We start from the raw sequence: 13,882 nt of genomic DNA, 5'->3' as shown, positions 1-13,882 counted from the left end.
CCACTTTTCGGATGAGGAAACTGAGGCTCAGGAGAGGTTGATTGTTGCCCCTAGTCCCCCAGGCTGTAAGCGGTGGAGCCAGGATTCCCCATTTGGTCCACGTGGCCCCGCTTTGCTTCCCGTTGTGTGTGAGTCGCCAGCCGTGCCTCTGCAGTGCCAGGAGGTGGGGGAAATGCCAGCAAGCAGAAGCCCTCCATGCACAGCTCCTCTCTGTGGCTGCTCTGGTGTTTGGTACCAAACATTCCCATTCTGGTGCCAGAGCCTGGAAGCAGCTTCCAGCTCCCTGTCCTGCAGTAGGCAGTGGCCACACAGGGACATTTTCTCATTGCTCCTCACGTGGCCTGGCTCTTTCAGAGTTGAGGGTGTCCTAGAAGTCTTCCAGCTCCCTGTCCTGCAGTAGGCAGTGGCCACACAAGGACATTTTCTCATTGCTCCTCACGTGGCCTGGCTCTTTCAGAGTTGAGGGTGTCCTAGAAGGATGGTCCTGCCTTATCGCCCTGACCAGTGGCCCCAGCACCCACAGGAAACCCAGATTTTCTAAAGGGAGTGGCCTTTGTGTCAGGCCTCCCCCTGGCCCCCCAGCCCCCTGACTGTGAGCCTGGCTCTCAGATGCTCCCTCTCCTCCGAGAGCCCTATCTGGCTCGCTGGTTATTAAGAATAGAAATAATGATCATCACAGAACTGCAGAACTGGAAGAGACTTAGCTAAACTGTTTCTCTTTTGCAGAAACTGCAAGTCCCCTGATTTCCAATCCTTTCCCTCTCCTGCAGAGTAAGTGAGGGCCCGGCGGGGGGCTGGAGAGGGCAAGGCAGGGCAGGGAATGAAGTCAGCCGGCCACAGGCTCTCGTCCCTCTCGGGCAGACCAGCAGCTGGCAGAGCAGACGGAGGGCCCAGCCCCAGGTGGGTGGGGGAGTTTGGACCCTGGCAGGAACACAGGCCTTCCCATTCCTGGTCATGGGGCAGCCTCAGGACCCCTCTTCAGAGTGCCATCTCAGCCTCTTCCCTCTCTCTTCCTTGTTCTTTCCACCCGCTTCCTTTCCCTTCTTCCTTCCTCTCCTCCCCCCTCTCTGCCGGGCACTGACGTGAGTGCTGGGAACACAGAGCTGAAGGGAAAGGCCATTCGTACCCTCGGTCCTACTCCTCTGCGCCAGCTTTCATCCTTCCTCCCTCCGTCTTCCCTTTCACCATCTTATGCCCGAATCCTCTTGCTTTTCTTTGGCTTTCTCCACTTCTTACCCTTTTCTCTTCTTTTCCCCTCCCTTTGCTGTGCTTTCGTTGTTCTTGTTTTTGGTTCGTGCATACATTCATTCATTTGTTCACTCGGCAAACAGTGACCTCTGTGTGGCTGCACAGGTGGGGAGCTGGCGGGGAGCAGCTGAGGCATGGCCTCTGGCCTAAAAGAGCTCTTGGTCCACTGATGTTCTCCCCCCGTGCCCATCCCAGGTGCCCAGCACAGCGCCTGGCACACAGTAAGCACTCAATAAATATCTGCTCGATTGAATCAGGCAGTCTCTATCCACATGTCTACCTCTCACCGTCGCTCCTTCCTCCCCCCAGTCTTTCCCTTACTGGTTTAGTGACAGGGGAGTCAGGCTAGACCCAGAACCCCACGTGTGTACAGAGACCCAGTGCGTGTTTGGGTTCCCACTTTCAAAGCTGCCTGCAGCCCAGCAGAAAGGCGTCCGGGTTTCTTCTGCCCCTCACACGGCGTCCCCCTCTCTCCCCACAGAACCCTACACCTGTGGCGCCTGTGGGATCCAGTTCCAGTTCTACAACAACCTGTTGGAGCACATGCAGTCCCACGCAGGTAAGGGGCCCAGCGGCCCATGGGGGATGCAGCTCTTCTCCCCTCTCACCTTCCAGAGCCACTGCCTGGGGACAGGTGGACACTGCAAAGGTAAACAGGAATCTGGGGGAAGCAGCTAGCTGTCCCTCCACCCGCTCCCTCAGTGTAATTCTCTAGAGGTATAGAAATGATGTGTGGAAAGTGCCTGACACATAAGGGTGGTTCAGTAATTGGTAGCTGCTGTTATTTCTACGGTTGTTGTTTTTAGTATTATTATTTGTATTCCTCTCAGGCTCACAAATCTTTCGTATACTCCAGGTCTGGCCCAACTAGGGCAGAGCATTACAGGACTAGAATCTCTTTTAGGCTGGGCACTGTTCTGTTAGCCTGCCCTCCATTCATTCACTCATTCATTCATTCACTCACTCTTTCAGCGTATATATTCATTGGGTGTGTGCTGTACAGCAGTCACTAATTCACATGATCTTTGCGGGGGGCAGTCTGTTATTTATTTCTAATGACTTCTTTAAAATCAGGACAGAGCTCTGGAGTAGCAGCCAAGACACTTGAGTTCCAGTCCTGCTCTAACTGGTGTGCCTTGGTGCTGTGTGGCCTCAGGCAGGAAGCTGTCTTTATCTCTGAAATAAGGGCACGTGAACCCCAAATCTCCAGCTGCCATCCTCACACCAAGCTTCTGTGACAAGTGCATCCCGCAGGTCTTTGCCATCAACATTCCTTACCAGGGAAGGCCTGGAATGCCAGCTCAAGGCATTTAGACTCAAACCGTGGGGAACCAGGAGCCCAATACTAGTGACAGCAGTTGGAAGCCTGCTTAGTCTGGAGACTCCCACAGCCTGGCACTCCACCTGCCCCCTGCTAGCTTCTGGAAGCCGAGCAGTAATTAGGGAAGAGTCTGGGTGCTGAAGCTTTCCCATCCCTGGGCAGCTGGAGGACGAGGCTATTAAAATGCAAATGGACGCGAGCCTTGAGTCAGCCCCACCTCTCCCAAGCACCTTGACTTGTTTTCCGGGAGGAGCTGTGGGCTGCTTTGTTCTGGTCCAGTGCTGCCAAAGAATACCTCACTGGCAATCCAGTGCAAAGCCAGGCTGAATCCCAGCCAGGCTGAATTGGGATTAAAGGATTGGCTCCATAGAGAGAAATTAAGCGTCATGAGCTGCACAGTTCACAGTGCCGCTGATAAGGAGGATCAGCCTCGAATCACACCAATCTCATTAAGAGACTGCTGAATGGCACAGGGTAATTTGCACTGATAAACTTCCTTTTCTGTGCTGAAGGAAAATCTATCTTGCCCTGGTGACAGTTCAGGAGTGTGCTTAGGTGTTAATAATACTAAAGATGGCTAACATTTAGTGAGTTCTTACTGTGTGTCTTTGAGCTTTACATAGGTTATTTCATCACATCTTCCTGAATGAACCTATTAGGTAGTTGACATTTTCATCCTCATCATACAGATGAAGAAACTGAGGCTCGGAGAACATAATCATCGGCCCAAAGTTGCATAGCTCTTAAAAACTACCTAACATCCTTTGGTGTTAGCTAGTTTTACTTGGTGCCAGGCCTTGTTCTCAGAGTTTTACCATGTAATCACTGATTTAATCTTCAGAACAACCCTGTGAGTTAAGCGCTCGTATTAGCTCCACTTTACAGAAGAGGAAACTGAGGCACAGGTGGTTAAGTATCTTGCCCAAGGCTATGCAATCAGAGTGGCAGACCAAGATTCTAACCTTGCAAGTGAACTCCAGATCCTGTACGTGCAATCTCCACCCTGTGCAGCCGCAGGTGGACCTTCCTGGAAGATCAGTGGAGATGACTCCCTCAGAGATCACCCCTTCCAGGCCCCTTCTTAAAGTATAGCCTAACCTTGCAAGTGAACTCCAGATCCTGTACGTGCAATCTCCACCCTGTGCAGCCGCAGGTGGACCTTCCTGAAGATCAGTGGAGATGACTCCCTCAGAGATCACCCCTTCCAGGCCCCTTCTTAAAGTATAGTCAGAAGGGCTGCAGCTCGGAGGGGCGTGGGGACTTTCCAGGTGGCAAACAAATTGGCAGCTCTCGGTGTTAGGGTTTAGGTGGTGTACACACCTGGTTCTAATCCCTTTGAGCCACTTCGCCCCTCTGGGCTTCATTGTGAAGTGGGTTTATCAATATTCTCCACAGCATTGGGTGAGGGTGCCAGAGATGACATGTAAAGTATTGAGGGCTGTGGTGCGTTCTAAGACCCAATAGCAGCAGGTGCATCTTCCTCCGCCTCCTGTCCAAAATACCTGCTTTCTCCTCCCTGCGGTGGTCTCTCTGGGAAACAGCCTTTACTCTAGCTTTGTATCCAGCCCTTTAGATGTACAAGGGTACTTCACAAAGCTCATGGAAAGATTTGTGTTATCTTCTAATTCTTCTTTTCCACGAATTTTTTGGAGAGAGAGAGAGAGAGAGAGAGAGAGAGAGAGAGAGTGTGTGTGTGTGTGTGTGTGTGTGTGAGGGCACACAGGGATAGCCACATGAAGTAAGCCTTATTTTCATCTCAATCTATGAATCACCTTTTCACAGAGCTTTTACTGAGTATCTCACTTGTATCAAGAGCAGGATCTGTGGGTACGGAGAAAACGAATGTCTAAATCAACCAATACTAGACATGGTTGTCTAATGCTAGGTTGAATAATCACAATTCCAAGTATTGTGGAAGGGCAGAGAGTAAGAGAATTACTCTGCAACTTATCCAGCCCCAGCATTTTGGATGGGGGAGGAGAAACTGATGCCCAGAAAGTTGAAGTGACTAACTCAGTGTCACACCCCACAGCCATGACAGAGTTGGGTTCACAATGAGCAAGGGCTTTCAGATCTCTGTATTCTGGTGGATAAAGTCCACAGTAAGGCTGCTTTTCATTGTAAAATTTGTTTCCCCTTTGTAAATGTAATGTCTGTCTGGTAAAGGAAATGCATTCTCTGTACTGGAAAAATGCAGAAAAGTTAGAAAATGAAGAATCAGTCATAATCTCACTATTCAAAGCTAATCATTGCTACCAATTTAATGGGTTTCTTTACAGTCTATATTAAAATCAGATTATTAAGACAATTTACATAAATAAAATGTACCAGTTTTAAGAGTACAGTTTGATGGGTTTTGACAAATGTATAGTTATTTAACTACCATCACAATCAACATATGTAACATAACCATTAACCTGAAACATTCCCTAATGCCCCTTTGCAACCAATCCCTTTCACCAACTCCTGGCAACCTCTGTCTTCTTTCCTTCACTATAGTTTTGCCTGTACTGGAATTTTATATATGTGGAGTTATGCAGTATTTAGTCTTTTATGTCTCACTTATTTCTCTTAGTGTACTTTTGATATTCATCCATGTTCTGTGTTATCAGTAATTCTTTTATATTGCTGGCTAGTGTTCCTTTGTTTACATATATCACAGTTTGTTTATCCATTTACTAATTGGACATTTGGATCTCCAGTTTGGGGCTATTAAGAATAAAGCTTCTGTGAACATTCATGTACAAGCCCTTGTGTGGACATGTCTTTAACTCTCTTGGGTATGTAACTAGGAGTGGCGATGCTGGGTCATCTGGTAACTCTATGTTGAATCACTTGGGGAACTGACAGATTGTTTCCTAAAGTGGCTGTGCCATTTTTATATTCCCACCAACAACTTATGAGGATTCTGATTTCTCCATCATCTTTGCCAACATTTTTTATCATCTTACATTTTGGTTATGGCCATTTTAGTACATGTGAAATGGTATCTCATTGTAGTTTTGATTTGCATTTCTCTGATTATTAATGATGTCAAGCATCTTTTAATGTACTTATTGGCCATTTGTACATCTTCTTTGGAAAAATGTCTATTCAGATCCTTTGCCCATTTTTTTTTTTTTTATCTTTTTATTATTGAGTTGTAAAAGTTCTTTGTATATTCTAGATATAAGACCCTTGTAGATATATGATTTGCAAATATTTTTTTCCCATTCTGTGGGTTGTCTTATCACTTTCTTTTTGCTGTTTTTTGAAGTATAAAAGTTTTTAATTTTTTTTTTTTTGTCTTTTTCCGTGTCCGGCAACGGATTGCAACCCTCAGTGTTGCCCATCAGATTATTAAGACAATTTACATAAATAAAATGTACCAGTTTTAAGAGTACAGTTTGATGGGTTTTGACAAATGTATAGTTATTTAACTACCATCACAATCAACATATGTAACATAACCATTAACCTGAAACATTCCCTAATGCCCCTTTGCAACCAATCCCTTTCACCAACTCCTGGCAACCTCTGTCTTCTTTCCTTCACTATAGTTTTGCCTGTACTGGAATTTTATATATGTGGAGTTATGCAGTATTTAGTCTTTTATGTCTCACTTATTTCTCTTAGTGTACTTTTGATATTCATCCATGTTCTGTTATCAGTAATTCTTTTATATTGCTGGCTAGTGTTCCTTTGTTTACATATATCACAGTTTGTTTATCCATTTACCAATTGGACATTTGGATCTCCAGTTTGGGGCTATTAAGAATAAAGCTTCTGTGAACATTCATGTACAAGTCCTTGTGTGGACATGTCTTTAACTCTCTTGGGTATGTAACTAGGAGTGGCGATGCTGGGTCATCTGGTAACTCTATGTTGAATCACTTGGGGAACTGACAGATTGTTTCCTAAAGTGGCTGTGCCATTTTTATATTCCCACCAACAACTTATGAGGATTCTGATTTCTCCATCATCTTTGCCAACATTTTTTATCATCTTACATTTTGGTTATGGCCATTTTAGTACATGTGAAATGGTATCTCATTGTAGTTTTGATTTGCATTTCTCTGATTATTAATGATGTCAAGCATCTTTTTATGTACTTATTGGCCATTTGTACATCTTCTTTGGAAAAATGTCTATTCAGATCCTTTGCCCATTTTTTATTTTTATTTTTTTATCTTTTTATTATTGAGTTGTAAAAGTTCTTTGTATATTCTAGATATAAGACCCTTGTAGATATATGATTTGCAAATATTTTTTTCCCATTCTGTGGGTTGTCTTATCACTTTCTTTTCGCTGTTTTTTGAAGTATAAAAGTTTTTAATTTTTTTTTTTTTGTCTTTTTCCGTGTCCGGCAACGGATCGCAACCCTCAGTGTCGCCCCCGTACCGGACCGGGACCAGCAACGGGACCGCAACCCTCGGCGCTGCTCCCGCGCCTCGCTCAGCCAGTGAGCGGGAACCGGTCTGTATGTGGGGTCCGAACCCTCGGGCGGGAGCGCCGCCGCGCTTCCCAAGCGGCGCACTATCCAGTGCGCCACCGGGCCGGCCCAAAAGTTTTTAATTTTGATGAAGCTCACTTATCTAATTTTTCTTTCATCATTTATACTTTTGGTGTTATGTCTAAGAAACCACTGCTAGCTCAATATCACAAAGACTTAACTCCTATATTTTCTTATAAGAGTTTTATAGTTTTAGCTCTTGCATTTAGGTGTATATTCCATTTTGAGTTAATTTTTGTATCTGGTGTGAGGTAGGAATCCAACTTCACTTTTTTACATGTGGGTGTCCAGTTGTCCGAGCACCATTTGTTGAAGACTGTTCTTTCCCTCATTGAATTGTCCTGGTTCCCTTGTCAGAAATCGGTTGACCGTAAATGTGAGTATTTATTTCTGTATTCTCAATTTTCTTTCATTGACCTGTGTATCTGTACTTGAGCCAGTACCATACTGTCTTTATTACTATAGCTTTGTAGTAGTTTCAAAATCAGGAAGTGTCAGTCCTCCAACTTTGTTCTTTTTCAAGATTGTTTTGACTATTCTGCGTCTTTTGCATTTGCATAAAAGAGCTTGTGTCCTTCTTGTTGGCCACTGCCACACAACCATACATATTGTTGGGCTGTAGCATGTGGGCCACATCCTTGACTGCTCCCTTGCTGAAAAGGTGGCTGTACTTGTCCTTGTAGTCGCTGGTGGGCTTACCACCACAGTCCCTGCTGGGCTACATCCTACCGCTGGGCCAGCTCCTTCAGCTTCCATTTCCCTTCAGCCTTCTGGAGGTCCCTCTCATCTCCACGATGGTAGGTGTTGAGCTCTTCACCTGAGGGTGCAAACTCCTTTCTGAAGATCATGACATAGCAACATTTATGTTCTTCCCCAAAGCAGAAGGAAGGAGGTCAGGCCAGCTCCTTCCATCCTGTTGTGTAGTTTGCTCCTCACTGTCTTGTTCATCTGCTAAAATGTTTACTTGATCTGTCCACTGCCTTGGATGAAATTTAACGTTCTTTCTCCATCCTTTTCTGAAACTCCACTTTCTGTTGTTTCTCCTGCACTGTAGTTTCCTTCTGACGTGCAGTCTGCTCTCGGGCTTTGCACCAAGTTTCCAGGTAACTATGGCTGAGTGACTTCTCCATAGAGCTCAGGATGGATCCCAGTAGGGCCATCATCTTGGGAGTGAGCCCCAGCTTTTAAAAAAAAATTACTCCTCACATGATATATCTTTATTCAGCCTTTTACTTCTAATCTGTCTTTGCCTTTATCTTTAAATAGGCTTCTTATAGATAGTGTATTATCAAGTCTTGTTTTTTATTAAGTATGAGAATGTCTGAGTTTTCTTTGGAATGTTGAGACCATTTGCATTTATGTAATTGCAGTATTGTTGTATGTAAATCTGACATCTTTCTATTTGTTTGCTGTTCATCTCTTTTGTTCTTTGTTCCTTGGGTTTTGATTGAAAATTTTTTATGATTTCATTTTTATCTCCACAGTTGATTAGGGGTTTTTTTATGGTTTATTTGGGTTTTAAACTATATATTTTTAATTTATCATGGTCCACCCTCAAATAATATTAGCCTACTTTTCATATTGCGTGAGAACCTTTCAACAGTGTCTTCTATTTCACCATCCTGGCCTTTGTGCTGTTGTTGTCATACAGTTTACTTTTCTTTTTTTCCTTTTTGTCTTTTTTCGTGACTGGCAATGGATTGCAACCCTCAGTGTCGCGCCCGTACCGGACCAGGACCGGCAACGGGATCGCAACCCTCCGTGTTGCTCCCGCACCTCGCTCAGCCAGTGAGCAGCCGGTCTGTATGTGGGGTCCGAACCCTGTAGCAGTGCGCCACTGGGCCGGCCCCAGTTTACTTTTCTATACAGTTGCTGTAATTCATTGTTATTATTTTCCACTGAGTATCTTTTACAGAGGTTAAAAATAAGGAGAAACATTTTAAAAATTTACCCACAGGTGTAGTTTCCAGCACCCTTCATTTCTTTTTGTAGATCCAGATTCATATTTGATGTCATTTTTTTCTTAGACCTGAAGAACTTCCGTTAGTATTTTTATAAAGCTGGTCTGATTTTTTTTGGAAGTCTTTATTTTATCTTCCTTTGTGAAGGATATTATCACTGGGTTTAGAATTTTAGGTTGACAATTTTTTTTTTTTAGTACTTTATTCTATTGCCATCTGGATTGCATAATTTCTGAGGCAGAGTCTGTTGTTGTTCTTATTTTTGTTTGTCTGTACATAATTTCCCCTCCCCAGCTACTTTTAAGATTTTCTCTTTTCATTGGTTTTCAACAATTGATTATGATGCTGTGCATAAGTGATTTTTTTTTATATTTATTCTGCTTGGGGTACATTGAGCTTTTTGAATCTAGCTTTATAGTATTCATCCAATCTGAAAAAATGTCAGCCGTTTCTTTGAAATTTTCTGCCTCGTTCCCTTTTTCTAGGACTTTCAGTTTGTATGTGTGTGTATTAAACTGCTTGACATTGTTCATGTTCTGTTCCTTTATTTTTAGCCTTTTAGATGTTTAACTCAATTCTGACACTGTCTTTCTGGAGATAGCATCAGATCCTCAAGTTAAGGACCCATCCCACAAGACTGCCCCTACGTCAGATGCCAGTCCAAAGTCTAGGTTGTCATCTGTGCATCTGACTGGCCAGCTATAAATCCGAGGTTCACACAACCTCCTCTTCAGATTTGATCATTTGCTGGAATGGCTCACAGAGCTCAGGAAAGCCATTTTCTTACTAGACGACCACTATGTTATTAAAAGGATACAACTAAGAAACAGCCAATGGAAGAGATGTATAGGGCATGGGATATGGGAAGTGGCACAGAGCTCTTATGCCCTTTCCGGCATGCCATCCTTCCAGCACCTCCACTGGTGTTCACCAGCCCAGAAGCTCTCCAAACCCCATCCTTTTGGGTTTTTATGGAGACTTCATTACATGGGCACAATTGATTAAAACACTGTCCATTGGTGATCAACTCAACGTGTAGTCCCTCCCCTTCCCAGAAGTCAGGGGGTGGGGTATGAAAGTTCAATCACTTGGGAAATTACAAGCATTTTAGTAGCTTTGTGCCAGGAACCAGGGATAAAGACCAAAATGTGTATGAGGGTACTTCAAAAAGTTTGTGGAAAAATAGAATCGAAAGATAATACGAATCTTTCCACAAACTTTTTGAAGTACCCTTGTTTTTGCACAATATCATAATTAGGCAGCTAGGTTCATAGCAAATTGCAACACTGGAAACAGCAGAGACCAGAAACCTAGCACTTGAAGAATGGTTAGCAAGGTGAGGTATATTGTACGAGAAGTATGGTTAGCAAGGTGAGGTATATTGTACGATAGAAGTCTGTGTGGGCATTTGTAATGACAGGAACGTGACTCAGACCATTTCTATTCAGAAGTGATTCTATGAAAAGGTCAAGGAGTAGCAATGCATAGAGGAGAATAGGCATATGGCAGTTATTTATAACTGGATACAATTGCTTATATGCAAATTAACAAAAACTAGAGAAATATATGGAGGAAGCATCCAGCAGCCAGGGACCTGGTCTTATGTCCCAACCCTGCCACCGTTTTCTGTTTGATCTTGGGCAAATCCTTTCTTCTCTCTCGACTTCTGTTTCCGCATCTTACAGTGAGGGGTTTGAGAATTTAGGATTTCATGTCATGTGGGGCTTTGGCTTTGTTTTTGTTCATTTAATTAAATTTCTAGTAAATATACTGAGAAGACAAAAAAGCACACTTTAAAGAAGGGAGTGTGAGGTGCTTTTGGTCACTTGGGGTATAACTGGCACTCCCTTGCCCCCCATTTCAGAGCAAGGACTTTGCAGTTGTGTGTAGGTGTGAGGTCCCCAGCCAGGCTCAGGACATGTGACTCCCATTTTCTGAGCACTTACTCTGTACCAGGCACTGTGCTCTCAGTCTTGCCTGCACTGTCTCTTGTTAGTTTTTCCAGCAGTTGTGCAATGTCTGTGGGGTTATCTTCATTTTTTCAGATGATGGAAAGAGGCTTTGCAAGCATAGACAGTTGTCTAAGGAGGAGCCAGGATTTTAACCCAGGCCTGAGTCCCAGAGGCCACGTTGTACTTTTACCCACTACACTCTAGTACTTGTCTGTCAACCGTCCTCTTACCCTTCAAGGTGACACACTGTCCCCGTTGTGCCCACAGCTGACAATGAAAACAACATCACCTCCAACCAGTCCCGATCACCACCTGCTGTTGTGGAAGAGAAGTGGAAACCTCAGGCCCAGAGGAACAGCGCCAACAACAGTAGGTCTCCTCCACCAGGGCTGGAGCCAGGGGGGTTGTGGAGGTCCTGCCAGCCCCCTCTCTGGCTGTTCCCCTCTGCCCCCACTCCTACCACCTGTGCTTCCTGTGATGATGCAAGATGAGGCATAACAGTTTCCAAAGCACTTTTACACGTAAGACCTTGTTTGCAGGAATTCTTAACTCAAGATGGGCAGGAGTCAGACCAGGGAGAGGAGGTGATTTTTTTATAGTCAGAAAGCACGAGTTAGTGCCAGAATCACCAATTAGTGCTAGAACTCACCTCTCCACAATTTCTGTTGGCTGCTCTTTCCTGACTCTATGGCCTCACATATTTTAATCATTGAAGATCTGTATGTTATAGAGAAGGTTAGGCTAGTTGGTGTCACAGGTCTAGGTGAATGACACATACAGCAAGTATGTTACACACATACCACTATATTCTATTTCCATGCCCATGGCAGCCGTTACATATCAATCATAGAAAGTTATTACTGTGATCCCATCATACAATAAAAGCAGCCAACACCACCAATTTGTGTGCAAGATGGAATCTATTTGTCATTCCTAATACTGGATTCTTACAGTATTTCACTGCTGCCAGACCAAACAGCCTTGAATGCTGGAATTAATCACATCTCTCTTTGTGTCTCTGGATAAAAGCAGCCAACACCACCAATTTGTGTGCAAGATGGAATCTATTTGTCATTCCTAATACTGGATTCTTAGAGTATTTCGCTGCTGCCAGACCAAACAGCCTTGAATGCTGGAATTAATCACATCTCTCTTTGTGTCTCTGGCCAGCTGCGACCAGTGGTTTACCACCCAACAGCATGATCCCCGAGAAGGAGCGGCAAAACATTGCAGAGCGGCTGCTGCGGGTCATGTGCGCTGACCTGGGTGCACTGAGCGTGGTCAGCGGGAAGGAGTTCCTGAAGTTGGCCCAGACCTTGGTAGACAGTGGCGCCCGCTACGGGGCCTTCTCGGTCACTGAGATCCTGGGCAACTTCAACACACTGGCTCTGAAGCACCTGCCGCGCATGTACAACCAGGTAAAGGTGAAGGTGACCTGTGCCTTGGGCAGCAACGCCTGCCTGGGCATTGGTGTCACCTGCCACTCGCAGAGTGTTGGCCCCGATTCCTGCTATATCCTCACAGCCTACCAAGCCGAGGGCAACCACATCAAAAGCTACGTTCTGGGCGTGAAGGGCGCAGACATTCGTGACAGTGGTGACCTGGTGCACCACTGGGTGCAGAACGTGCTGTCAGAGTTTGTGATGTCGGAGATCAGGACAGTGTACGTGACAGATTGCCGGGTGAGCGCGTCCGCCTTTTCTAAGGCCGGCATGTGCCTTCGCTGCTCAGCCTGTGCCTTGAACTCGGTGGTGCAGAGCGTGCTGAGCAAGCGGACACTGCAGGCCCGCAGCATGCATGAGGTCATCGAGCTGCTCAACGTGTGCGAGGACCTGGCTGGCTCCACGGGCCTCGCCAAGGAGACTTTTGGGTCGCTGGAGGAAACATCACCTCCGCCCTGCTGGAACTCGGTGACGGACTCGCTGCTGCTGGTACATGAGCGCTACGAACAGATCTGTGAATTCTACAGCCGGGCCAAGAAGATGAACCTCATCCAGAGCCTCAACAAGCATCTGCTCAGCAACCTGGCAGCCATCCTGACACCAGTGAAGCAGGCAGTCATCGAGCTGAGCAATGAGAGCCAGCCCACCCTGCAGCTGGTGCTCCCCACCTACGTCAGGCTGGAGAAGCTGTTCACGGCCAAGGCCAACGATGCAGGCACTGTCAGTAAGCTGTGCCATCTCTTCCTGGAGGCCCTCAAGGAGAATTTCAAAGTGCACCCAGCCCACAAGGTGGCCATGATCCTGGACCCACAGCAGAAACTGCGTCCTGTGCCGCCCTACCAGCACGAGGAGATCATCGGCAAGGTCTGTGAGCTCATCAACGAGGTCAAGGAGTCCTGGACCGAGGAAGCCGACTTCGAGCCCACTGCCAAGAAGCCCCGTTCTGCCACAGGTGAGAACCCCACAGCTCAGGAAGACGATCGGCTGGGGAAAAATGAAGTGTATGATTACCTGCAGGAGCCCCTCTTCCAGGCTACCCCTGATCTCTTCCAGTACTGGTCGTGCGTGACCCAAAAGCACACAAAACTCGCCAAACTCGCCTTCTGGCTCCTAGCTGTTCCAGCCGTGGGGGCCCGGAGCGGGTGTGTAAATATGTGTGAACAAGCACTTCTCATCAAAAGGAGGCGACTGCTCAGTCCAGAAGATATGAACAAACTCATGTTTCTGAAATCCAACATGCTTTAAGACTTTACTTTGAGGAAAAAAAAAAGAAAAAAAGAGAAGAGAACATTAGAAAAAAAACACACACAACACTGTCACAAACGAAAAAAAAGGAATTTAAGTTCTAAACACTGTGGACCTCATTATAAATGCCCCCTGGGAACTTAAGTGCTTTTTTTCAGTGTGTGTGTGCATGTGTGTACACACCCACACACGTGTGTGCGTGTCTGAACATGCATGCCGTG

General features: G+C 45.6%; 1 protein-coding gene and 1 pseudogene across 1 annotated transcript; one reads left to right on the top strand and one right to left on the bottom strand.

Annotated features, from left to right (window-relative positions):
* Positions 1-1,727: 1,727 nt before the first annotated feature.
* On the top strand, positions 1,728-13,676 carry ZNF618 (zinc finger protein 618). The gene is made up of 3 exons (XM_008583910.1): positions 1,728-1,807; positions 11,242-11,343; positions 12,145-13,676. Exons 1-3 carry the CDS (start codon positions 1,792-1,794, stop codon positions 13,659-13,661), a joined length of 1,635 nt encoding a protein of 544 aa, XP_008582132.1. The 5' UTR covers positions 1,728-1,791; the 3' UTR covers positions 13,662-13,676.
* LOC103599753 lies at positions 1,853-8,224 on the bottom strand (annotated as a pseudogene).
* Positions 13,677-13,882: the final 206 nt, after the last annotated feature.

The sequence above is a fragment of the Galeopterus variegatus genome, unplaced genomic scaffold (genome assembly GCF_000696425.1).
Source record: "Galeopterus variegatus unplaced genomic scaffold, G_variegatus-3.0.2 Scaffold3081, whole genome shotgun sequence".
Classification (NCBI taxonomy): domain Eukaryota; kingdom Metazoa; phylum Chordata; class Mammalia; order Dermoptera; family Cynocephalidae; genus Galeopterus; species Galeopterus variegatus.
The sequence above is the reverse complement of the archived record's forward strand: the minus strand, read 5'-3'. Positions and strand labels throughout refer to the sequence as shown.